The sequence below is a fragment of the Malaya genurostris genome, chromosome 2, assembly GCF_030247185.1.
Source record: "Malaya genurostris strain Urasoe2022 chromosome 2, Malgen_1.1, whole genome shotgun sequence".
Classification (NCBI taxonomy): domain Eukaryota; kingdom Metazoa; phylum Arthropoda; class Insecta; order Diptera; family Culicidae; genus Malaya; species Malaya genurostris.
In genome coordinates, this window is record NC_080571.1 from 54,528,905 (window position 1) to 54,556,644 (window position 27,740).

The 27,740-nt window shown below is 38.8% G+C and overlaps 1 protein-coding gene across 1 annotated transcript; it reads left to right on the plus strand.

The window, feature by feature from the left end:
- The first annotated feature begins 516 nt into the window (after positions 1–516).
- Positions 517–27,317, plus strand: LOC131432882 (uncharacterized). The gene is made up of 6 exons (XM_058599442.1): positions 517–1,665; positions 13,397–13,506; positions 13,575–13,707; positions 13,772–13,970; positions 14,050–14,268; positions 20,667–27,317. The coding sequence occupies exons 1-6, from the start codon at positions 1,121–1,123 to the stop codon at positions 23,088–23,090; spliced, it is 3,630 nt and encodes a 1,209-aa protein (XP_058455425.1). The 5' UTR covers positions 517–1,120; the 3' UTR covers positions 23,091–27,317.
- The last annotated feature ends 423 nt before the right edge of the window (positions 27,318–27,740 follow it).

Genomic DNA, 27,740 nt, shown 5'->3' on the forward strand with positions numbered 1-27,740 from the left:
ATCGAGAAACCAGCTGATTACTATAGCCCAAGGTAATTCGACGGAGGTAAACGCTATAAAAATATATCTATAAGCTAATCGATTTCCAATAGCTAAGCAAAATTGTTCGTATCACACTTCAATAAATCTCTGAATGTTTTTTTTGCAGGATTGAAAGAATGGTTATCTTGTATGCATTCCATTTCGTAAAATATCGTTTAAATTGTTCTAACACATTGGTCTTACACGAACATGTTAAAGCTTCTCAAAAAGGGTTTTAGTTTGACGGTTCCATATGAGTGAAATTACGTATCACATAATTGTGTTAAATTTTTACTACATTATAGATATGAAATACAAAACGAAACGACTAACTTATCATAATGATTGTTAAACTGATAATAAATTTGTACCCACGCACACACACAAAGTGTGGTCAACCTGCATGTCAGCTGATCTTTTTTTTTATTCATTCAATCGTTCATTTTGACGAGCCAGACATTTCATCCGTTTCATTCAATCGCCATCCATTCCGTTGGCTGTCAGTCTGTTCAGTGCGTGTGTGCTTCAAAATTATTATTCTTGATTCTGATTTTCGTTATCCCTTCTTGTATCCAGTGTTTGATCAGCATGATACGATTTCTACTGATAGTTGTATTTGTCAATACCGCTGTCTGATCGCATCAAATATTATCATTTATTGATAAATATTCATTCCTTCGCGTAATCATATTTGGCTATTCGGGTGGTGCGATATATTGCTCGCGAAAATGTGACGTTGCCGTGTTTCGTACAAAAAGTGGAAGATATTTTTGAAAAAAATTATCTCGCCATCACGGCTCGAGAAGTGCGATGTAACTTGTGGCCTCGGGTATTCAAGATCTTGCCAGTAGTTCTGTTGTCGTTCAGCGTTTCGTCAATATTTGCTCAATCAGTTTGGTGATGGATAGTCTGTCCAGATCGCAGAAAACGAGGCTTTGTCTGTTCTGAAGAGTCGGAAGGAGTTCGAAGAGATTTTCAGTGTGTGTTCATAATGTGATTGTGCGAATCAAGTTGAAGCTTTGGAGCTAAACAGAAGCCGAGTGAAGGATAGTGAATTAATTGTATTCGACTTCCTACTGAGCGAAGTTGATTGTCAGAAATGTCCCAACCGAATCATTTCCAGCCTTGGAAGCAGAGTCGGCCTTCCACAATGTCTTTACCGAGCGCAGTCGTTGCCAACAATCATGGAAAATTACCTGCTGTAGCCCACCAGGCTTTGCAATCAATGCAGCAGCAACAACAACAACAACAGCAACAATCGACAATTTTGCACAATCATCAGCCCGGTCGAGTTCCGATCGGACTTCCTACGTCGGTAGTCCAGACGGCAGCAGCATCCTCTTCGTCATCATCGATTTCATCTTCGACGTCCGCGTTAGTGTCCGGAGGAATCAGTGCTGCTGCCGGTGGAATCAGTGACTTTCTATCGCAGCTGGGGGCCGATAAGATGACGTTAAGCAAACTGAGTGCCAGTTACGGGCTGACCAATTTCACAACCGGAATGATGATGAACCAGGATCAGTCGTTAGCCGGGCAACAGCAGCAAATACCGGCACAAGATCAGCATCACCCGATGAGCGACGATTGTGCCAACGACAAAGAGCGAGAATTTCGGATCCAGCAGATTTTCGAAAACGCTATCGGGTGAGTGGGATGTTCGACGTATATCTATCGTTTTCTCGGCGTTGTGTTGGTAGGGAACACAACTGTTTGCATTGCATTTTATGTATTTGATTGCACAGTCTGTGGAAGGCTAGCCGGTATACGTAAATAAACCGTGCGAGTTTGTTATGGCTTTGCTTTTGGGGGAAAAAATAATCTAAAACGAGTTTGCTTCTTCGATGGCTTCAAATGAATATTTGATAAAAGTGAATCGGTATATGCGAAGATGAGTCGCAATGTAAACCAAATGCGATTACTAGTTACTAATGCCAAACTGTCTCGGTGTCAGTAATATTTTATCGAAACAACTGAAGCAATCCAGTTGACAATTTTATTTACGAGACTGTCCATTTTCTCTATCCAATGCTCGTCTGGAAGAAAATTTGTCTTAACTGTCTTGAATTAACCTTTACCATGGTTGTGCTTTGTACCGATTAGTTGGGTACATTGACAATGCTGGAGTTGAGAAAAAGCCTCTTTGATTTCAAGTTATCGAGTCTTACTCCACTTGATAATGAAGGGTTCGATGCATGTTACCAAGGAATAATTTGTTTCATTTTCACATGCGTTTTAAAAAAAGAAGAAGTATCTTATTTTATTATTTATATTATTTTTTTATCATGTCTTTATTACTTTGGACTTTCGGCTGCCTATAATGCTAAATTGATTCTCGATCTTTCAAACTTCTGCTTCATATCATCGTGATGGAGCTATTCCCGAAATGTTTTTTTGAAATGTAATAATGGTTCGGATATTCGCTGTTCAAAATGTCCATAGGAAGCTCAAGCATTTCCTCATTTACCTGACGATTGCACAATTTCGGTCCAAAACAAATTCTTATCGTTTTAACCCTCGAGGAGGACGGATTCCGGAATTTCCGTAGTTCTTCGCATCATTTGGAGTTCCACATGGAAATCATCTAGGGCCTTTAATATTTTGACTGCACTGAAACGATGTTAATGGTAATCTGGAGGGTGCTAGTCCTAGGCAATCTACTATCTACATTCGCTATTCAGAAGAGCCGGGTTTGCTCTAACTATTATTGTCAAGCTTCGTTAAACAACTGATATTCAGTTACATTGCAGTTAAAGACATCCATAGCAAAGGATTCTTAACACTCCAAATACCAAGCCTCAAAAAAAGTTGGAACGGTAACTTTGAGCTGTCATAACTCAGCTGTTTTTCTCTCAATCTCAATAAATTTTACACCTTCGAATTTTGTGAAGTTCGTAGATTGATTCCAAAACTTTGTAGCAGACGATTGGTAAAGGAAAACCAATGAAAATTTGATTTTTCCCGTTCCAAGTTTTTTTCACGCGCCCGATATGCCCTATCTGCTTTCCAATTTTCTTTCCTTTGGCATAAACGTCGCATAGAAAATACTGAATACTTCAACTTTACCGAGTCATAACTTTGTTGTTAGTCAACCGATCTTCAAAATTTGTTCACCATTGGAAAGGTACTACTTCCACAAATAAAATGCACTGAAAATAACTCAAAATAGGGTTGCCTACCCAAAGTTTTAATGAAAACTGTAGATAGTTGACCTAAGAAAAGATGAGACTTTTTACAATGATAGTAAATATCTCGAAATTCAAAGCGATGACCTATATATTTTTACACATCATTCGATTGCTAGTGATACCAGCTACAATTTTCGCTCAACTACCATTCCTGCACAATCAAAAGAAAACATTAAACAATCGATGAATTTATAAATATCTATGAATTTTTCATTTTTTTCACATGTTTGTATATAACTCAAAAATTAAAGCGATGACATGTACATTTTTTTTATTCAAAATATTGGAATCATTACCAGATACAATGTATTGATGATCAAAATTATATATCCGTTCAAAGAAGCTCAAGAAATTTGGTACAAATACAGAGAATTTCTATTATTGAGAAAATTTTGCCAAACAAAATCAAATCAAAACTTTTAAATTTTATGACATATATTTTATTATTATTTTAGTTGGAAATTTATTATGAACAAAATTTACAAAAAAAACTGAAACTTGGATTTCACTGAAAAATTTAAAAATTTTGGTAAATAACCTAAAACTCTAAAAATAGTTATATATTTGTATTGGACAAACGATCTAAACAATTTTTATGCACAACCCAAACGCAATTGATAACCACTAAAATTCTGATTTTGTTGTAGGTTTGCGCAGAATCTCAAAAAATAGGAAAAAGATCGCCAATTTTAAAATTTCCGAGTTGAATTGCACAGTGGTCCGGATCCACAATTTAGGGGGACAAAACATTTGTGGTTTAACCTTATACTTTATAGCTATGATGTCTTCAAAACAAATGATCAGTGAAAGATAAACCATATGTCGATGTACATGGTAATAGGGTGGCTCTTATTATTAAGGTGATCTAAAACTTATTTTCCGGATTTGTTGAGATAGAAGAGTGCATTTTATTTGTGGAAGTAGTACCTTTCCAATGGTGAACAAATTTTAGAGATCGGTTGACTAACAACAAAGTTATGACTCGGTGCAGTTGAGGTTCTCAATATCCGATTCGCGATGCAGGTGCCGCATGAATGCAGATAGGGCACGTTTTGAGCTTGAAAAAAAAACTTGGAACGGGAAAAATCAGATTTTCATTAGTTTTTCCTAAACGATCGTCAATAATGATATACTTAAAATAATCTACAAACTTCACAAAATTCGAGGGTGTAAAATTTATCGAACTTGGTCAAGTAACAACTGAGCTATGATAGCTCAAAGTTACCGTTCCAACTTTTTTTGAGGCTTGGTGCTTCGCGTAACTTTTTTAGGATTGGTATTAGGAGTGTTAATAAGGCTAACCATTTCATTGCTGTACTCCATTACCTTTTACTAGTTTCGAATCCTAGCTATTTATTTGGCGTTCATAGAATCGAGTTGCAACAACGTAGATTTGTTATCTGTGTTTTTTACTATAAGGCTATAATCCTGTGAATTGAACGGTTTTGCCCATGACTGATGGTGTTTCTGGCAACCTAGGAAAAACCAATCGAATTTGGTGTGAAAGCTGCGCTTAAGAGCATTATTGGAAGAAGCAAGCAAAGTCTTGGCATTACATTCCTTTTGTGGAATTTGGCCTTTCTGTTTCAACAGACTTCGCAGCCGATTCTTAGCGTACAGAATCATTGCATGGCTAGTACTATGGATTCTACTGACACTAAGAACCCTTCCAGGTCGGGGCTCGAACATACGACAACTGGCTTGTAAGACCAGCGTCCTATGCATTGAACCGCCAACCCGGGAAAAGCATTGGAATTGGAAGAAGCATGAAGTCTGAATAAAATGTGTTTTAGTTCCAAGGATTATTGAAATCTATCAAGCAAATTCTCATACTCTCGGACAAAAACGTGTTTAAGCGTATTGGAGCGTAATTACCAAAACAGCACTCGAAATCATATAATCGTTACGAGGAGGCAGAAGAAACAGTTACTAATCAAGATCAGAGCTGATATTTTCACTCTGCTGATCTCCACCTCTTCACCCTCTTCACAACCGGAAATCGGATCCGTGTGAAATTCGTATGGGATCACAAGAAAATCCCTCAATTGGTCGAAATTGTGGGCAATTTGGTGGATTCATGTCTTTTGGGACAATTCTACCGTTGATTCCGAGTAGTGGCAAGAAGCAAGATCTGACCAGAAGACAACAGGATCCTTGTGGCTTCGAATCATGGGTAGATGTCGTTTTTGTAAACAATCCTTGATGTATATTTCGCTATTCATTGAAGCAGTGGTGATGGAGGGTTTCGAAATCTTACCGCAGCTACAAATTGCTTGCCAGACCATAGCTTTCTTACCAAAGTTTTCGACTTCAATCGATATCTCGGACTGGTTTAACACTGGCCCTTCTCGCACCGTATAATATTATGGTCCCGGCAAGGATTTGTAATCGAGTTTCACGTAGGTTTCGTCGTCCATGATCATGCAGTTCAAATTTTCAGCAAGAATTGTATTGTACAGCTTTCGAACCTTGGCCTGATCGATGCTTATTGTTTCGGACTGCGTTAGGTTGTTTCTGCTTCTTATAGGTTCGAAGATTCAAACGTTCTTTAGCACGAAGAACATTTGACTTCAAAGTGCCCACTTTTTGGCCACATCCTTCTTTTACTCGAACGCCTTCAGTATACGTTTACCCATCTGAGGGTTAGCAGGACCTTTTTTTCGACCCGATTTCGGTTTATCCTCACTGAGCTTCCTGATTGCATTTCGCACGGCTTTTCCACTTACTCCTTCCATTTTTGCTATCTTTCTCAGTGACAGTCCGCGTTCGGTGTACCATTTGTACACAATTTTTCGACGTTGTTCTGCTGAAAGTCCACGCATTTCGAAACAAACTAATGAAAACGAATAAACAAATGCACAAGTGGTTAGAGAAGAGTGTAAACAACAGGACGCAGCCATAAAAATTGTCAGATTCTGAACCATTGCGAAATGGCAGCGGTTTTTGGTTGCGTTCATACTTTCTGGGACAGTCTTTACAGACATTTTCTGATTTTGACGAACTGATTCGAATGGTACATGACACTCAGCTCTCCGGGCGTTAGTTAGAAAAACGGGTTTCACAGTAGTTGCACAACCTATCTATATGAGAAAAACAAAAAAGACTTTTTACAATTGTTATGTCCACTTGTCGTAATGAATATTTCCTATTGCTAAAAATATCCGAAAAATATTTCATTTCTCAACTCTCGATGTAAATAGTATATTTTCAAGTTTATAATAATACACCATGAATAAAAGTTCTCGGATCATGATTGATGGATTGATCATGAAATTTGGACTGCTTTTGCTGAAATTTTAGTGTGACGTACTTGACGTTGTTGGGTATAACTTCAGGTGGTATGTTTTAAATTATGAAGATTTCAAATGTGAATTAAATGGAATGGTGTGATAAACGTACTTTGTACGCGATTTTATCTAATGTCTCAAATGATGTACATTTCAATAGCAAAACAGTGAAAAGCACGACGAATTTCTTTTAATTTGAATCATTAAGAATTAAAATATTATGGTAATTTGAAGGGGAAAAAGGTTTTAACCCCCAAATTTATACTAGGCGCACAAAACCATTTTCATATGTTTACGTTTCGTCTTCGACTCATCAGTGCGTCAGCAGATTATGTTGAACTGCTGACGCAAACTCCACAGCGTCTGCTAATCTGCTGACGCACTGATGAGTCGAAGACGAAACGTAAACATATAAAATATTATGGTTTTGACAAACGACGACAATTTATTTTTTGGTTTACGCTAGCTCTTGGAATATTATTCTAGCAACAACTGTCACATGAAATATGTGCGAATACTTTCTGATATGTTCATACAATATATAACATTTATGTTTACCAAATGAAAAGCGTAGCCGTTCTTAGTCTCTTATGATGTCAATTTAGAAAATTGGTGTAGAAAATTGGAGTTTTGAAAGAAATACATTCCTCAAGTAACGCATTTCCAGACCATGATTAATTTTCATGGGACTTATTGCTCATGGTTTCATGATTTTTTTTTCATGACAACAGTAACGGATTTCTTTCCATGTTGATTGAGAGAAATATTTAAAAAAATGCTGAACATAGACGATCGGAAAATCACTTGTCACCCTGTATAACGGTCCTCGCTTTCCGGTTCAGGAGGTACCGGAAATAGTGTTCAAACACTCCAGAACAGAGCTCACTGTTCTCAGAGATACCTGGACCTATTTTCGCCAACTGATATAAATTCCAAGTCACAGAGAGTCGACTATTCTATCATGAAACAAGAAAACCGCATAATTTTGAAAATTCGCATAAAACTACAAGGATCAGCTCCATGGGGTTGTTCGAGCCATTGATGTGGAATAAGGCAACCAAAATTTCTATTGATCAACATTTTCAACAAACAGTTCAATCAATCGTCACACGTTTGAATCTGCGACTGCACGAAAGTCTGCTTAGATTGATCTTTATTAGGAACCAACACCAAACACGCGAATCCCAAATATAGACTCTATTTGGCTTGATTTGTATTTGTTTTGTAGCCGACGTGATTACATCAATATCCCAAATGTATGCAATTATAGGTTTGTACATACTTGCGATACGGATTTCGATATTAAGCTTCTCTTCGCCAAACCTGTGCTCAAGTTTTATATGCAAGCAGATTTTTTATAGCGTTAAGTTTCTCTACCGTTCTGCGATTTCGGTTGAAGCGATAACTTTTTCTCATTATCAATCAGTTCATCTTATTAAATATAAATTAGAAATTAATTTTAGGCACTTAAAAATTACCCTGGAGTAGTTGCAAACTTCTCAGGCGAAAACGACATAACATGGAATTTCATCCGAACTCGCATGACACAAGATCAGAGCATACCAATTAAAGCTTCAAATCGTTTTATGGCACTTTTTGTCTTGCTGTCTAGCAACAACCTACCTCTGGCATGCTACAAGCAGGGTTGCCACATTTAAATGTGCATTTTTCAGAAGAAAAATCTGTAAATCTGTATCGGGAGCTCAAAACCCTGTATTGAAAATCTGTATATAGAAGTGATAATAAATCAAAGCACAACGGAATGAAAATGTCTTTAGAACCCAAATTTAAAGAAATCAAAACTTTTCTTAGTCTGAATTTTATGATGTTGTAGTTGAAAAAACGCTGAAAGTGAGAACTTAATCTGATTATTTTCACTTTCGTTCATTAGGTATAATGCAATTGTCAATCTTTTTTCTTTACTTACCTTACGTTATGGCCGAGACTATCATCTCTCCACCTTATCAGAAGCATTTTTTGAAAGCATAAGCAATTACGCTACACTAGTTGTAAATAAAAGTAAGCATGAACAAATCTTTATTAGCAGATATAACATCTGTGTTTACTGTCCTTAACATACTCTTTTATAGTTTTATCCTCTTTTTAGAATTAACACACAATCAGGATAATATTTTCATTTTGAAAAAACAATCAATACTATTATTTAATAAATTTTAACTTGATCATTGTTCAATTTTTATCCACGCCATCAAAAATCTGTACAAATCTGTATTTTTTTAGAAAAATCTATAATCTGCATATACAGCATCTTGGTCACAAATTTATCTGAAAAATCTAAAATGCAGATTAATCTGTATATGTGGCAACCCTGGCTACACGTAGGACTGAAACATTAGCTATATTTTCGCTTCTATTTATAGATTCGCGTACTTCCAACAGCTTCGCTTTTGCATCGATTGACCAATCAGACCGATGCTTTCCCTTTGCTGTATCACTTACTCCTTCAAAACCGTCGTCTATGGCAGGGAAATCCGGTATGCCGGAGATTTTTAGCAGACAAAACAGGACACTCCTCGCTACTAATCAACATTTCAATGATTTATAATTGAAAATACATGGCTCTGATCATTCATATAAATACGTAGTAATATTTCCAATCAATTGGTGAAATAATGTTACTGATTGAAACTAAACTGACTGAGCAGTAAGTATTCAAAACCTGACCATATTTCTATTTGTATTTACCCTTGACTTTCTAATTTGCACCCCTATATAGAAAACAAAGATGTGTGCCACATAAGAACTAACTTGAGTGTACTGACATGTGGTCGGTTGATTCTCGTATGTGATTTGTAATTTGAATTGTAATCTTCCGCTATCGAACACCAAGTAAGAAGAAATTGACTTCACCCAACACATACATAAAACACTTAAACCTTTCGATTTGCGGAGAAAAACGCTCCTCCACATTTCTCTGTCAATGAATAGAACCTCGTCGTAACAAACATACAATCCGTACAATTTCAATAATATAGGCTCGTTTGAAAACTACTATTGGATAATGACTGACACTTCTGATTCTAGAAATAAAATTGTATTAGAGACATAACCGTCAACCAACCCTTTTCGTACAACACGTACAACTTACAACAGACGAACACTTCTCTTTTTAGATATATAACCGTTAAAGTGACGTAACCAACAAATCCTACGATCCGATTTCGACAAACTTGGACTCGTTTGAAAGTACAGTATATTGTCTCTGATCATGACGCTTTGTTTCGACCAAAGAGACTTTAACCGATTTAAAATTGGACCTTCGATTCAAGAAATTTCAGTTTTGTTTAAGAAGCAAGTGCATCTTAATTTTCAAAAGATGCGGGAGATCCAATTGAACTAAAGTAAAAGTATTTTAAACGTGCAATTCTCATCGAAGAGGCAAAATGATGAAAATTTGTCCCCGGCATTCTGAACATGCGCTTGAGGAAACTAGGTCCTTCTAATGTGATTATCAATTCGAAAACAATGTAACACCTAAGACAATCCGCTGATCATATTTTGATGTGTTTCCTGCAACCCATTAACTACGGTAAACCTTACGACAAACTGAACAAGAAAACGTCTACATTCAAGAACATGGAACTACTACTACTACAGCGATTCATAACGAGAGTAATGAAAAACCATAGTCTAACAAATTATCAACTACAACCAATATACAACAATGTATATCTGTTACTGCTAAGAATAATACCAATAGTTTTGAAAATAATAAAGGCGACTTTTTAAGCTAAAGAATCCCACAACGAAATCTAAAGCATCAGCGGCGATAACGTAATAGTTGACGAAGGTGCGACGAGTAAACCATGATCATGCATTTTTTTTACGAATTTTGGTTGATGTTTGACACAAGTTCATTCAAATTGTTCCGGTTAGTTCACAAAAGCGTGATGCAACACTTTTTTGCTTTCTTGCTTGTGTGATTAGAAAAAAGGCGGGTGGGTAATGTCAGAGACATAACTGGATGTCGTGAATACGAAAACAACTGACATGTTCCTTAACACTTCCGAATATCAATTAGTTGATCAATTGCATGAATTATGCAAGCATTCCCCTTTGCACATTTTTCGCAAAAACAAGGAAGGCTTCACTTTTTGTTGAGAGGCTTGTTTCTACCTGATTTCGTTTGTAGCTTTTTTCACTAATGGGCGGTCCTAACGGCTATAAAAATAGCCGCATTCAGAATTTTAATGTTGATTATTTCATTTCAGATTTGCATAATTTATTGAAAGAAACTATCAATATGCTGAAGGGACTCGTTTCTAGCATTCAGATAGGTCAAATTGCGTAATTCTCTACGACATTACACTCTGGAACATTTTTCGCAAAAACAAAGAAGGCTTCACTTGATCTCGTTTACTGTGAGTTTCACACAGCGAAATGTGCACAAATCTAACCAAACTGTTCTAGATTTGCAGTAAACTGAGGATATTTCCCTACGATTTGCGAACAACAAATCCTAATAGTTCTTTAGAAAACTTTTAGAGCCATTAGAACGGCTGATTTTGTGCAATGCTCTCCACCGTTGTTTTTTCACTAATGCTAATGACTGGCAGCTGTGACGTAATCGCTCTTGTCGAAAGCGAAACTAATTGTGCAGACGACACAAAACACATCTGCTCGCAGTGGCGATACAATCCAAACTAATTCAAGTTTTGTTGAGAGGCTTGTTTCTACCTGTTTTCGTTTGTAGCCTTTTCACTAATGGGCGGTCCTAACGGCTATAAAAATAGCCGCATACAGAATTTTAAAGTCGATTATATCATTTCGGATTTGCATAATTTATTGAAAGAAACTATCAATATCCTGTAGAGATTCGTTTCCAGCATTCAGAAGAGTCAAATTGCCTAATTCTCTACGACATTAAACTCTGGAACATTTTTCGCGAAAAAAGGCTTCACTTCATCTCGATTACTGTGAATTTCACACAGCGAAAAGTGCACAAATCTAAGCAAACTGTTCTTGATTTGCAGTAAACTGAGGATATTTCCCTACGATTTGCAAACAACAAATCCTAATAGTTCTTTAGAAAACTTTTAGAGCCATTAGAACGGCTGATATTGTGCAATGCTCTCCACCGTTGTTTTTTTCCCAATGCTAATGACTGGCAGCTGTGACGTAATCGCTCTTGTCGAAAGCGTGCAGACGACACAAAACACATCTGCTCGCAGGGGCGATAGAATCCAAACTGATTGAATTTTGTTAAGAGATTTCCTTTTATGTGATTTCGTTTGTAGCTTTTTCACTAATGGGCGGTCCTAAAGGCTATAAAAATAGCAGCATAAAGAATTTTAATGTCGATTATTTCATTTCGGATTTGCATAATTCATTGAAAGAAACTATCAATATGTTGTAGGGATTCGTTTCTAGCATTCACAAGGACCAAATTGAGGAACTCACTGCGATATTCACCACTTTTCGGAACATTTTTCCCGGACGATTTGTTGTACAGCAGCAGATATTTTGTTCTCTTCCTTAGAACGCGTTCTGATTGGCTGGTGTTGACATGGATCAAATGAGACAGGTTTTTCAATAGTGTACTATTGAAATACTTCAATGCTTTTGCTATACACGTTTAAGTTGAAAAATTTCGATTCTATTGGTAGTTAGATTCTATAAATCCTTTCACAGATCACTGAGCTATGAGCTTTAAAAATACGAGAAAGGCAAACGCGCCTTATGAATTATCCTCTTTGATACTCGTTTATACCAAACATTTCAGAAAAGTTTAATTTTGAATTATTTGAGACTATTTCACAAAACTGAAAATTTTATCATAAAATTGTGATCATATTTCCGATGGCATGTCGCAAGAATTATGTTGATTCATTAGATACAACAATAGATATTCACGATCAAAAACTTATCACTCTCTCAGAGGGTAAATTTTGAAAAGGCACCCCATAGTAAAGTAAGTCGTATTCACGACAAAAAATGTCGGTTGCGTCACTTAAACCATTATATCGTCGGACAGACAACTGATCATCGCACTTGATCAGTCATCTTCGAAAAAATGAAACGGAGAGAAAAATTTTTGACACACACAGACACTTCCCGATCTCGTCAAGCTGAATCAAATGGTACATATTCCGAAATTCAAATGAAAGGTATTATAGTCCCATACAAAACTCCTGAGCTTGGTTCGGATGCTACTGCCGGCTCCGAAATTACACGATAACATCTGTAAGTCGGTTCACGCTTACCTGAGCACACGTGATACATACACTTTTGCCAACATTGTATTTTTTCACAAATGTAGATATGCGAACGGACCATCACATCTGCAGAAGGTGCATGATTTTCGATTGAACAAAAGTAGTTGTTCAATTCACATTCAATTCTCTGTGCGACGGGCAGTTCACAAAGGCAGCTGACAAAGGCAGCACTCAAACATGGAAACGTTAAATATAACAATTTGTCACAAAATTAGTTGAGTTTTGATATCTTCGGTTCTTGCATCAATCAAATATATATTCTCAATAAAAACCAGATGATCAAGGTGTAGAAAAAATCCAAGCTGAGCGTCTGTTCACAATAACAAGTTAATTTCTTTGATCAATTACTGAATCATGACGGTGGAAATGCGATTGGCAAGCAATAACTTAAATCGCCCGATGCTAAGTGGCATCATTTTATAAGCTCTTCTTTTTTGTTTACTCACTGTTTTTTGCTGCTTCCATACGTTCACAGCTGATTTGAGCTCATATTTTCTTTGCTTATCTTGCTTGATGTTTTATCGTCCGATTTCGGAGTTCAGTGTACAGATTGTCTACTGATATCAGCACCGGGTTTGGGGTGGTTCCCGTTCCGCAGAAAACCAAAATTTGTTTGCAAAATGCTAAAAAAATATCAATTTTTTTGTTTTGTTTTTTGTCGTTCCAGTGATAGCTCCAAAAAGCAAATCGTTGATATTCTAGAGAAGATTTCAATTCTTCGACCACCAGAACGTTTACTCTTGTACCTGCGTATGCCCGGTGGATATCCTGAAACAGGTGACCAATTTGCATTCTTTCAGCCATAGTACAGTGATTAATTTTTTCCCCAATCGCATCCACTGCAGATCCTCTCCGACAGTCTCAGAATCCGCTGGGTACCCGTTCCGAGATTAATCACACCATCAACTGGGTCCGTTCGCACCTGGAGCATGATCCAAACGTGTCTATTCCGAAACAGGAAGTGTACGAAGATTACACGTAAGTAATTGTTACTTTAAAAAAAATTTTATCACTAAATTTGTTCCCTACGAAAATGCTCTAGATCTTACTGTGAGCGAATCGACATCAAACCCCTGTCGACGGCAGATTTCGGCAAAGTGATGAAACAAGTATTCCCTGGGATACGTCCCCGGCGCTTGGGGACACGCGGTCACTCCCGCTACTGCTATGCGGCAATGCGCAAAGCAACCAAACTGGCAGCACCCAAACTGCCCGATCTCATCACCGGAAATAGCGGAGAGGTATGTTGATTTTTTTTGTTGGTGTAAATCCGATCTTTAAAAAAACAATATTTTACCTGTTGTTTACCGTTGCCTACAGAAACCCGAATCCGACAACCAGATACCCAGTGACGAGGAAGCATGGAAGGTCATAAAGATATGGGCCGAGGCGATGCTTTCCGGTTCGTTTGGATCGATTAACGAACTGGCCGGTTTCATCACAAAGAACAATCTCAACTCACCGGCCAACATCGCCAGTCGACAGTTGCTGCAGAAAAAACTCCTACAGCGGGAGATTAAGGAGAGAAAGAAGCTCAACGTAAGTATTCTATCGCCAGATGCAGCAACTCACACAACAGCTACAACTATTTTCGAAGATATTCGTATGCGCAATGCAATCGTCTTTGTCTCATTTCACACCATGAAGCCATAGGTGGAAAGGTGTTTGAGAAATCGTGAACTTGTAAAAATGCCATGGTCACTGTTATCATATGGTATTTAGCGACAGCAGGCGGTCGGTCATCGCTAGTGAAATGTCTCATTCACCCCACATGCTTCGGCTTTGGACCGATTAATAATCTGTCCGTCCAGCAGAGAAGGGATTTGGGGCGCTTTGCTGAAATTGATTAGTCTAATGACTTCCCGCAGCTATCAACAACAGCAGCAGCAGCGGGTGCGCTCTGCTTAATGCTGATAACAGGGCGAAAAAAGTGCAGTTGATTTCACTTTTTTTCCCATTTTGCTTTCTGAAGGCGTTCGTTGAGATGGTGGACACTGTCTGCGGGAGTGTGTTGCGCGTACTGTAAAATCGAAGCTGCAAGCTCGTCCGTTACGTTCGTGTTGGTGTGTTGATTGCTGTAGGACCCCTCAGCACGGCAAGGATTAGTCCGTAGTGATAACAAATGTTTTGAACCGCAGCGGTTCGGTCATCCGAAAACGGTAACATGAATTTCAGCTTGCTTGAGGTTTTGCAGAAGTTGTCAATCGAATGTCAGACAAGATGGAATGACACAAATAACATTATGGTTCACCTTATGCTGAGCAGTAGAACGCTTGAAGATAGGTTTTTTTTTCGAGCTATAGTTGGAACCTTTGTGACATATTCAGTCACTAAGAAATAACTGATAGTGATAGAAGTGTATTTCTGCACTCCCATAATCGCACAATTATCTCTTTCCTATTTGAACTTGCTATTTATATGGGAAGATTGAACCTACCGTGGTTAGTGGGCTTCTTTTTTTTTATTCATTTCATTGGTGGGCTCAAGATCCTGGAAGATAAACAAATCATATTACATTTTATGTTAATTAAATTTTATGTTAATTACATTTTATGTTAATAAAATCGATAAAAAATCACTTTTATGATCCGCTCATCAGTGCGCTAGCCGTTTAGTCTGAACTGCTAACGCTACCTAATGGTTCAACACCGTTGAGCAAACGAAAGTTAAAGCTACTTGCAAACCGAACTGTCATATCTCGATAAAAAAATATCTTCACATTTCATGTACTCAAAATCAATCAAAATTCGTTGGAAGCCGTTTTCCTAGATAAGAAGCGTTTACTATTGAGAGTACAAATTAGTTCGGTCCGTTTTCAAAAGTTGGTTCTGGCTGTTGAACAGTAACAGCTGATGTCGATTCAAGATTTTTTTTTATTCAATAATAACATATTTAAAGGCACACTGCTTAAGCACTAAGATGCCAAGGGTATTTTCTAATCTTGATTAACGACTAACTTAAAACTAGGGTATTATCATTAGGGTAGTGGCGTATTCCGGTCGCAATGGTCGACCGGAATACGCCACTACCCTAATTATAGTTTCAAGATGTTAGACATATATCACTAATATTTAGTTCATATTACTTAGAGTTTTTTTTAACTTGTTTTTACTGTGTTAGTTAGGAGCAATTTTATGTTAACTAAGCATTTGCAGGAAGTATTAGTATTCTGTTTTAATTGGAGGAAAAGTGGATGTTTATGGTGATCATGCTCCAATTGATAAATCGTGTAAGGAATAATTTCGACGTCTCAAGAATGGATATTTCAGCGTTAAACTGCCCATACTTGCCTATCAGTCCCATATGGAAAATCGGCATGTCGAGAAAAAGACGAACTAAATTTTATATCCGATTTTTTTTTATTTATTGTACTACCTAATGCTAAATCATGGTATTATTACATGCAATATCGGTAATACACTTTTGCTATTCCAATATTGCAACAAATGAAATTATTGAAATTTGCACTGAATGGGACTGATATGCGGTTGCTTTGCATATGGGACAAGCATGAATTGATATTATTTTCACATTTTACTGAACAAACTCTAATTTTTTATTGCAATTTCTGAGAGGATATTGCGGATAGATTTCATTCCTCAAGCTAACTCAAAATTGGCGAAAATCGATATGGGACAGATATGCGAGTATGGGCAGTAAAGACAGGCCTCGCTCTGTACAACCAAAAAAAAAAAACGAAGACAAACAGTTGGAGGCATTACTCGATGACAATACGACGAGCTTGCAGATTCAATGGAAGTGACTCAATAAGCAGTTATTGTGCGATCAAAATCCGTGGGAATGATTCAAAAGAAAGGCAGTTGGGTGAATGAATGCACAGTTATTTGGAAAATCCATTGTGGTCTGCATCTAGGCTAGCTAAACAGCTGCAATTGTCGAGAAATACCGTATGTCGCGTTATCAAACGGTATAAGGAAACATTGACGACGATTCAGAAGCCTCAAGCCAGTCGTCGGAGTGGAATTGTCGACCGGAAACTGCGTGGTAAGATTTTGAAGACGATTAAAAGGAATCCTAATCTATGGGAGAACTCGACTCCTGGGAGGAATCAAGCCGTATCGAGCTAGCAAACAGCCAAATCGGACCATAAAACAGAATAGTGTGGTCAAAATTCGGAAACTATATGACCAGGTGCTGACCAAGTTCGACGGGTGTCTTCTGATGGACGATGAAACCTATATCAAGGCTGACTTCGGGCAAATCCCAGTTCAAAAATTTTACTTGGCAACGGCTCGGGGGATGTTCCCGCCAAATTTAAACTTGTTTTTGTCGACAAATGTGCAAGGAAATTTCTGATTTGGCAGGGCATTTGCAGCTGTGGAAAAAAAACGAAAGTTTTCGTTACAAATAAGACAATGACCCGTAATGTTTTGACCAGATTTGGGAAGTTGTTATTATAACAAAGTCGTTCCAGAATGGTATGCAGGGAAAGGGTAAGGTTGTCAAAGACATCAATCAGATGACGACCTCGTGGAATGAAATAGCTAAAACGATGAAGGAAGAAGGTGTGCGCCGCCTAATGAGCCGTGTTACAGGAAAAAATCGAGAATTCCTTCGAAACCGTGACGAATAATTTTATCCGTATTTTTTCTTAAAAGTATGAAGAAAACGTTACATTTGTATAAAAAAAGATCTTGAATTCAATAATGAATAATTGAAATACAGGCAATTGTCTTTGTTCCGATTCTATCTGAAGCAAGCTTTAAAGGCGATTTTTCACTTGCCAGCTCAAGTGACAAAAGCAACAAAGAAAGGGTTTTTTACTGCGAATTGTTATTGGGGATGAAAAATGGAAATTGTATGATAACCTCAAAAGGAAAAAAAAACTACGCCGGGTCAGTTGTTGCTATCGACCTCAACTTCAACACCAAAGCCATATTCATTGTATTTATTTGTTCGTCAACGCATTGACTTTGCATTGGACACTCATGGAATGTTCCAATGCACGTGGACAAATTCTCGGTTTTACCAAGGTTTTCAACGGTCCAGCACAATGAAAAAAATAAATTATTTTCAAAATTTTGTTTAGTAATTTTTATACAATAAGTTCTAGTACTATCTGCGATCTGTGAAATTTTCATTCATTCATTTAATGATCAAATAGAACCAAATTATCCAGTGGCGTCTCGTCCTCATCTGCACCTCGTGCACTGCACAACCGGTCGAATTCAAGGAATTAACTGCGTCCCCAAGCCCATCCAAATTCAACTATTTTTGGAATCTTTATTTATTCAATGAAAACAGGTTGGATCGCGTGTATTTACACGCAACTCATATACATCAGACATAAAATTTCACGTATCTGTTGTCGCTGTGTTAGTATCTTTTCCGCGCACATGAGTTACTGCACAGATTCAAGAAGAGAAAGAATTACTCAGCTTAGCTCTGAGATTTGTTTGTGTAATAAGAATCCCATCCGAAAGTATATCGTTATCTCATTGTATTGAAAAAACACTAGCCAATCTCCTTTCCTCAATCTTTAGTTTTCATTTACAACGAACTGTTACATCTGCTATCATATCACATAAGCAGTGCACAACTAGTCAATTTCGTCACGAGACGCCACTGAAATTATCAACACAATAAATAGAAATAGTCTTTTTTCCTGGATGATTCTGACCCAAGAACAATAACCCCTATTCTGTACGTCGATCGATTCGAAATATTCCGATCGAATGTGCAATTTCCATTCTGCATTCCGTTCGATGTTAAATTTTCGAACATTACTCGATCGACTTGCGTACGTATTACTTATGTTCGGTTTAGAATCGTTCTAAATTGTTTATACAAGTGTGACGGTTTCATTTACTAAGAAAAATAATAATATCAATAATATAGAACGTGTAAGTAGTGTTGACAGCTTTGATGGTTAATGTTCGAAATTTCAAATGTTACCGAACGAGAGTCGATCGAATCATACAAGTCGAACGGAATAAAGAATGCAAAATTCAAACTCGAACGAAACTGTAGATTTGTTCGTATAACAAATCCGTCGGATTGAAGAATCGAGGTGAATATTCGCCCTTATTCTGAATAACGACGTATTGATTTTTCGATCGAATGTGGTTCGATCGAATCATAGCTACCTTTAATTTTGCTAGCGTTATGGGGAATACAAATGAAATACGAGCGAAAAAACGATACGACATTATTCAGAATAAGGGCAATTGTGTTAGGTTCGCAGTGCCATCATGCCGTTTATTATTTCCCCATCGAACTGAAATTGCACGAAGACAAATTAGTACGAAATGGTTTGAAATTGAAGGCATTGATTGTTGTTGGTTTTTTTAGCGCGACAACCGTCCAATTTAGGCATTTTTAAAAAATTTTGTTCTGTGTTGTTTAAATTAGAACTCGGTAGAAACTGGTCACGTTTAACCAAGGTCTTCTCAAATTGGGATTCGCTAGATACGCCTGCATCACTAATGATACGGGGTTCTAAGCAGTTACCGGGACAGCAATATTTCACGGGCAAGGAAAAACGAGAGAAACAGTCGAAATTCGTTTCAAAATATATGATTTGGCCGAAAATATGGACTTGTCACGTATAGTGAATCTGTGTATGGAAATTCGGGCTCTGTGCTGAATCATTAGCCCATTGTGAACGCATACTTTCACATCTCTTCACTCTTTTTCGTATGAGTAGATTGTGTGAATTTTGAAACTTTTTTTGCTATACTAAAGTATGGCTTATTGATGACAAACATATTCGAATAATACGGAACAAATACAGTTTATTTTTCATTTTGGGGAGATTTGAATACTCATTAGAGGTAAACTTCGCATAATCCTTATGGAGACTATTAATTTACTCATTGTTTTGCAAAGGCACGGAAGGTGACCACTGCAAGAATTCTTTTACAGCAGTTTGATCACCTAGGCGTCCACTTTCTGTGGTATACGTTTCAAGATGTTTCGTGCAGTGAGTCAAAAGTTATTCCAGGTGGAAGTTGAGAGGAGAGCCAAATCAACCGTGTATGATGTGCTCAAACGTTTCAGGGAGCCAAAGAGCGGGGATCGATTGCCTCAAGATAAGCGTCGTAGTGGGACATATGACCGCAAGCTGAACCAGAAGGTGTTGAGAACCGTCAAAGCAAACCCTGGACTATCAGATAATGAAATCGCACAAAAATACACTGCTGCTCGCAGTACTCGTTTGCGAGCAGGATATCGTTTTTATCGAGCCAGCAAGCAACCAAACAGAACGTTGAAGCAAAGTTTCTTCACCAAAACTCGAACTCGGAAATTGTACTAGCAGGTTTTGACGAAGTACCAAGGATTTGGCAAGCAGCTGCGGAGCAAAGGCCAAGGTGTTCGTGACGAATAAGACGATGGACTCGAATCTGTACATGGAAGATTGCCTCAATTAACCGCATACTACCTTTCATTAAAGTCTATCCAATTCGTTACCGAGATATAGATGATGATATAATTCATAGCTTTACTCGTTCAGCGGAACATCAGAACTGATATATGCCTGACTACCGCAAAACCATCGTCGCGGGTACGAGAAAGGCAAGCAAGCGTTATTAGTTTAGCTCATTGTTTCCAAAAGTAAGAGAAAATTTAATTTTTGAGTAACTATTAAACACTGTTGAAAATTTTATCATAAATTGCTGGACCTATTTCTGATGGCATGGAGGAAGAATTATGTTGTTGTGCTCAGTACAACTTGTGATATTTATGTTCAAGTTCTACCCATTCTTCCACAGCGCGAATTTTGAAAAGGCGTCCCATAGTAAAGATAGACTTGAATTTCTCCATGGTGTAGTAAATATCTTTCAATTTCACTTTCTAAGTCTCCAATTGAACAGTTCTTCATTGTATATAGCTCTTCCAACACCCTACTCTCATACTGCCACTACCACACAAGGTGATCTACAGGAAAATCTCATTTCGGTTTTCTTTTTTTCCAGACCGCTGCTCTCAAAAAACGTCGACGAAAACGCCGGAAGACCCTTTCGACCAGTATCGACTCCGATGTTGGTCCCTCCGAGCTTACGCTGCCATCTTTCATTCAGTCATCTGAGCTTCCTGCATCATCACGCGTTAGCAACGCACAGCAAACCCCAAGTACAAATGCATTTGCTGCTGCGGCTCCTGCTAGTGTTCCTGGTACGTTGCATCCCCCGCCCCTACAACCACCACCAGCACCAACCACCGCACTGCAGCAAACCATTAAACACGAACAGCAGGATTTTACCGATGAAGACAACAACAACACCTGCATCGGTCGGCCCTGCGATCTTCAGAAGCAACACCAGGAAAAGCAGCAGCAGCAGCAGCCGCGCCTTCAAAGTACAAATCCTAACTGTGATACTAGCAACAGTGTCTTAAATGCGACAACGAACAATCCAGCAGCGGTGGTGGTGGGACGGGAAATGCGTAGCCCTGCCGAAGAGTACAACATCTTCTGTAAGAAAGTTCGCCAAGCCCAGCAGTTGAAGGCGGCAGCTCAGAACCAGCAGGCTCTTCAAACCCTTCCGAGTCCGCTAAGACCGCCGAGTGCTGCGGCAAAACGGGCGGCCTCGATAGCGCATTTAACACGGCAGAAACGTTTCCGATTGTTGCAACAACAGCAGCAGCGAGCGATCGAAGCCCAAAACAATTCTGCCCCACGGTATGACGAGATGGGTAATTTGATACTGATCGAATCGCAGGATCTGGTTACGAGCAAGGAAGATTTTATTATTCCAAGAGAACGGGTAATTAGCATTTGCAACATGGACAAAAATGCGCTGGATGATTATTTGAATTGTGAGGAAGAGAATTCCCAGGATCAAGATCAGGAGCTACTGCAGTACTTCCCGGAGGAAAATCATACCGGTTCGATGAACTCGCTAACGACGTCGGCGGGAAGTAATGCCGGTACCGGTGGATACGGCGGAATGTTTGACGACAACGAGACAAATTTAAAACTATCGCAGTTGAGAAGCATGCTGGAGCAAAACATGGCGCAGAGTGGAATTGACAAACCCCAGGTAGGTGGACAGGTCGATGGTTTCGATGGAACAGTTATTGGACAGCAGATTGGTTTACAACCTGGATCCGCCGCAGCATCACTGGCGATGCTTTCGCAGCGTCATCATGGAACTGGCACCAATAACTTAGATGTTCCCACTTGCAGTAACACAGATGTAAAAAAGAATCTGAACTCTGGCATGAAATTGACACTAGAAAACTGTTTCAATAGTTCCGTTGGAGCGACCGTTAACAATGGAGCAGCTCCATTGCAAAGTCCTAACGGGCGACAAAAAAATTATAATTTCGTACCCATTTCTGCAGGTCCCCAGTCACCGAGAGTACCGTTGGTAAAATCAACCATTCGGAACGGTACCCCCAATGCTAGTCCTTTCGTTAGCCCTAGAAATACGCCAATACATCGCAAAAACAAAGCAGCTAATAATGGCCTTACCCTAAATATTTTGCAGCAAAATCAACAGCCCAGTCAGTTACCCGGATTCCAACAACGTCCTCCGTTCGTAAAGAATGAACTGTCCGCGTCCGCTCCTCCAAGTCCATCGTTGGCACCGAATTACCGATTTGGAATCAACACCAATTCTTTGAATTGCCCCAATACCATGCCTTCGTTTCAACCAATCTGTGGGCCGTCATCACACTTGCAAACTCATCCGAACGTAACCGGATCGATGGAATCCCGGTCCAGCAGTGTTCCCTTGATTCCTAACTACGACGGATACAACCATTCCAACTATACTTCCGTTTCTCAAACGCCCGTTCCCTCAGAGTGCGATGATTTTTCCGATCCCAACAATATTCTGGATATGCTAAATGAACCCTCGCCATCTTCAAACAATCTCCCGCAGTCGATTAAGCTCGAACAATCGGAACCGATGATGTCGGACATTCTGGATGACGATATGTTCCCGAAAGCATCCGTTCCCTACAACAGCATCTCGCGTTCAGTGCCATCAACGCCTCTACCGCACCAAATGCCATTCACCCAAGGCAACCCGAACTGTACTTCTAGACTTAGCTCCAACATGGAGAGAACGTCCAAATCACTGTTCGAACTTCCCAAATCGGTGCCTTCGACCCCGATCACCGTGAACAACGGTCGCGAATCTATTTTCCAATACAGCCCGGAAGCCCCACGCGACTGTCTCATCAACGGGTTATCTTCGTTCTATAAAAATCAATCTACCACCGCAAATGCCGATATAAACTCGACAACCGGAGAACAAACAGGAAGTGTCAACGAAACTGCTACCGCACCACTCCCATCGGCCGGGTCGGGTTCGGAAATGTCCGTACTAGGCGAAGGCATCGAAAGTCTTACCGATGCCCTGATAGGATCCGATACGTTGCGATATCTGTAGAGAGAGAGGGAGACAGAGAGTATCAGTCCAGTCAACAGACCGGTAGGTAAATCAAAGTGCAAACTCATTCGCGCCCGTGTACCGTACCGTGTTCACTCATTCACTCGGCAGCATCAGCAGGCATACAATGTAGTTACAATGTGTACTTATTTTAAAAGTAATTTATTCTACACGTGCCAACGAAACGGCACAGCTCTCACCCGCCACCCGGTCTGGTTTGGCTGGTTGAGTGAGCGCACCCACCACCGCATATGCAACGGGACGGAGACGGTGCGTTAAAGTGATGGTTATTGTTGGTGGTTTATTGATTCATTAGGTACATTCGTTGAAAACTTGTTTCGTTGTTTGACTTATTAATTATTGTCAGATGCCCATCTGCTGTTTTTCTATGATAATACAGCATCATTTCTTTTCTACATTCGATTCAGCCCGAAGCAACGCGCGACTAGATTTCATTCCTTCCGACGCCGACATTGACCTTGAGAGAAGTGCGACGCTTATAACTCGTCTGGCCGTCCGGCAGTCTCCGGTTTCTCTCCTACGAGAGTCAATGAAAACAAGCCGAAGAGTGGTGGGGGAATAGTGGAAATAGTTTACGGAATGCAACTGCACGTGTTGCTGAAATGCGAAATGAATTAGATTGGCTATCTATGGCTATATGTTGGGTGTGTGATTTTTGTCGTGGCCGCACAGTAGAAGCATGTGTTGTTCGCTACAATGCGACAGGAGTTTGTAAAAGATTGGAATTGTTAGCATTTTCACAATGTTGACAAATAAAATAGAATTGGAATGGAGTGAGAAACCCAGATCTTAAGTATTTGTGAACGCAAAATGAAAACAAATACTTTGTCGACGTATGGAATGAGTATATTATTTCAACATTTTCACTAGTACGAACTAAGACAAGACACGTTCGTCATAGAGCTTTTTAAGCAGAACATTTCGATTCTACACACCCGTGCGTGTTTCACTCATATGTACTCAAAAAATGATGTCAAGACCGTCTGTCGGCTGTCTGGTTCATGCGGTAGTCAAAAAGGAGTGTTATACGAAAAATTACTAATCGGCAGAGTTCGACTTTCATGTGGTATTATAATCATCCAGTCGACCGGAAATGCAACATGCATTACTGCATCGTTCAAAATGACGCCGCCGCCGCCGCCACTATTGGTTGCAATCGTTGGGTTAGAAAGTTCACTGCACGATGGAGAAGTGTTTTATTGTTTATTTTTTCTCTCTCTATATAGTATATTTTTATTGCTAGCGCGTGCAGCCAGATGCATACTAACCTAAACCAATTCACCCCGGATATGGGGTTCTAGTTGTGGTAAAGCATGCAATTCAGTGTCGTTCATGTCAAGTCTCGTAGATGGAGTTCGTGACGAATGTTTGTTAACACGGAATAATATTAACCCAGGTCATTGACAGGGGTGTTTCCCTTTGTCACGGAAAGGTGTATAAGAACAGTCACAGTTCCAGGAAGCCATTATTATTTCTTTCACAATAATACACAGCTCCCTCAACGGCAGCAAAATGCGTACTTTTCAACTTAATTTAGTTGGTTCAGGTGTTTCCCCTTCCTTTTGTAAAGGGGGAAGTCGGATCTGATCAAAGTTAAACGGTTGACGCTCGCTTTTCTATGCTATTTTTGGGATTTTTGTTTTTCGAAAACCGTTGGAACAAAATTATACTTTTATGCATTTCATACCTTTTTTAAATAAATTTAAACTAGTTCTGCAAATATTTTTAATTGATTAAGCAGAATATTTTCGGAGAAACACCGATCAACTGATAACAATGAAGAGGTGCTCCACTGATGCTATTATTTCGAACTATCTAACTATCTCAAATCAAAGTGTGTGGGGTCGAAATCATGTCATTTCTTGTAGAATCTTATTTGACAGTTGTCTCAAAGGAGCTCAGTCGAAATTTCGGATAGTTAAAAGGAAATTTATTATATTTTCTTTATGTAAGTGGAATACAAAAAAGAGGGAGGGGAGGCATCTATAAATGGCTGCCCGTCAGCGACAACTAGGCCTACTGGTAGAAGTTTTCAAAGCGCAATTAATGAGAAATCGCCATTTTAAACATATGTTTATCAAAAGAGGTTCAAGGAGTACATTTGAATCATCAAAATAGGATGAAAAAATCATCTAATCTAACAATTACCAAAAAAAAACTGTTTCAATCCACTTAGTTATGTAATGATTCTCATATTACTCATATACTCACAATTATTACTGTGGGATTCTTCATAAGGAGTGTGCAAACCCCTCGTTGTTTCCGGCCGAGCGGCGGCGGGAAGAAAATAACGAAAAGGGATGTTTCTTTCTGATTTGAATGGAAACTTGTAACTCTCTGTGTTAATAAACCTTTTTTCTGTATTTCTTCACTTCAATTTCTTCTCAATTAACTGGCTACACTCTTGAATACACTCTAGGATCAATTTAATATCGGAGCTGCTTTTGCCGTAATCTATCTACAGCAGAAGTTAATTGATTGACTGTTTCGGTTATCGCGTATTACACTACTAACGACTAACGATTTGTCTACGGGCCGACGACCGAGACTAACGGCTGTTTACCGCGCACTCTTTAAAACTGAACTAACTGCTAACTCTTCCCAACTATGGGTTTATAAGTTCCTAACATTTACTTTCGGTCGAAGCCCGAAGATTTTAGTACAAGCCGAGCTTGTGATTTTAAGTAGAAAGTTCATCCGACTTTCTCCCGAAGTTCTACCGAAAGCCGAGACTACTGTCACTATGCCAGAGGCAGTGACCAGTGTCCGTGAAAATAACTTTGTTTTTACAACATTGCTGCGCTGACTAATGCTCGAAAATGTGCACGCTTCTATAACAAAGTTTATACTTGAAGGTTGCGGCTACGCTGATATGAGAGTTTCCTTCACAGTTTTCCTACTTTTTCTACAATACTAGCAAATTCGAAGGAAAATTTTCTAAGGGCGCTGCATGCCCCCTTACTTACTGAGCTTGATTTTACCTGAAGGGTGAACATCAAGTCGAATGCGTTGGTTTATAACATTAAGGTTTGTAGCTGGATCACAAATTTCCGTAATTATAATTACTATTGCCGGACTTCTTTACATATGGTTTATTTTTTGTTTTGGCTATACGCAAATTAAATTTCCTAACCTTACGATGATCCGCGTGTGTGTGTTCTCCTCTGACGCCATCCTGTCCCATGGTATGCTTCTATTGTTGCTTTATCTGTGGGAGTGATCGAACGGTTGCTAGTCTCGGGCTCTGGGTTCCGTGTCGTTCTCGTTCCTAATAGCTCGTCTTCTGTGTTGGTGATACGTGTTAGGGCTTCTCGTTGTTAATGTACTCGCTTCATTGGGCATAGTTGAAAATTGATCATTGACTCCTTTGCGTTTTGGGCCTCATAGAGATTACTGCCAGTAGTAATAATAATTCCGTAAACATATGTGATGAAGCTTCTTCGTTGATTAGTCAAGTATTGGTATTCTGTATTGTTGTTTCTCATCATGGCTTCTCGTTGGGTACAATGTGTTAAGGCTCCTAGCATCTTTTATGCATTTAATTTGATTTTGTGGTTATTTTCTTCTAGTGTTTGTTGTTTAAGTTTTCACGTATTAATAAACTTTGATTTTCCTATATTTGTTTACGGTAGTATTCAGCTGAGCTTTGACGATGCTCACTGAATAAATTATGGGGTAGCAATTTGTAACGTTGTGGCATACCCACGCAAGTCATCTTTAACTGTGTTGACTGCGTTTACTTCCTTCTTGTTTTGTTATCAGTTGTACCTGTTGATGTAGCAATTTGTAGCATTGCCATTATTTCGATTTGTTATCACGTCTTCCATATAAAACTTTTTCGTAATTTTTCTGCCTCGTTTTTTTTTCAACTCGTAATTGCCTCGATTTTTCAGCTCTGCTGTTCTTCCTTCTGACATCTTGGTGATTCCCCGGTTCCCTTTGTCTTCAACTTGCCACCGCATCCGATCACACCCTCTCGTTCTCTTAGGTAGCTTGGCTAAGCTACTGACATTCTTCCTTCTGCGACGACTATTTTCTCGGGCACACACTGTTTGGGACTCCATAAAAAACTCCTACTCATTTTGTATGATTCTGTGCCTTTAATGTAATTGAAATAATGTTATTATTTGTATATACGTATTTTTTTTTTGTTTTAATAATCGCATTGTGCATCATATTCTCTTATATTTTTTTCGTTATCATATCTTTGTGCATCGTAATTTTTTTTTGTTTTTGTTATCATATTTGTTCTTTCTATAAGTTGAATCTATGTTTTTTTCGAATGTATTTAAGTGTATCTGCGATAGATTTATTCGTGTATCTGCGATATATTTAACTTGTCTGTGGAAAGAAAATTGTTATTAAAGTTGCGGCATGCGAATGCTTGTTGCAGGTTATAATGAATCTTTTCTAAACCTTTTTTTCTAAACTATCCCGCAACTAGCTTCTATGCCGTGTTCATTTTAATGGTGTCTTACCATCCTTGCCTCCATAGCTTGAGAAGTCGTCCTTCCGTTCAATTATTGAAATCGCTTCTAAACTAGTCGGTTGTGTAATGTCCATGCCGCAGCTTCTCTTCTGAGCTGGTTCTTTTGGTGCGCGTACCTGGTTTTTCCTTTCTAAAAATAG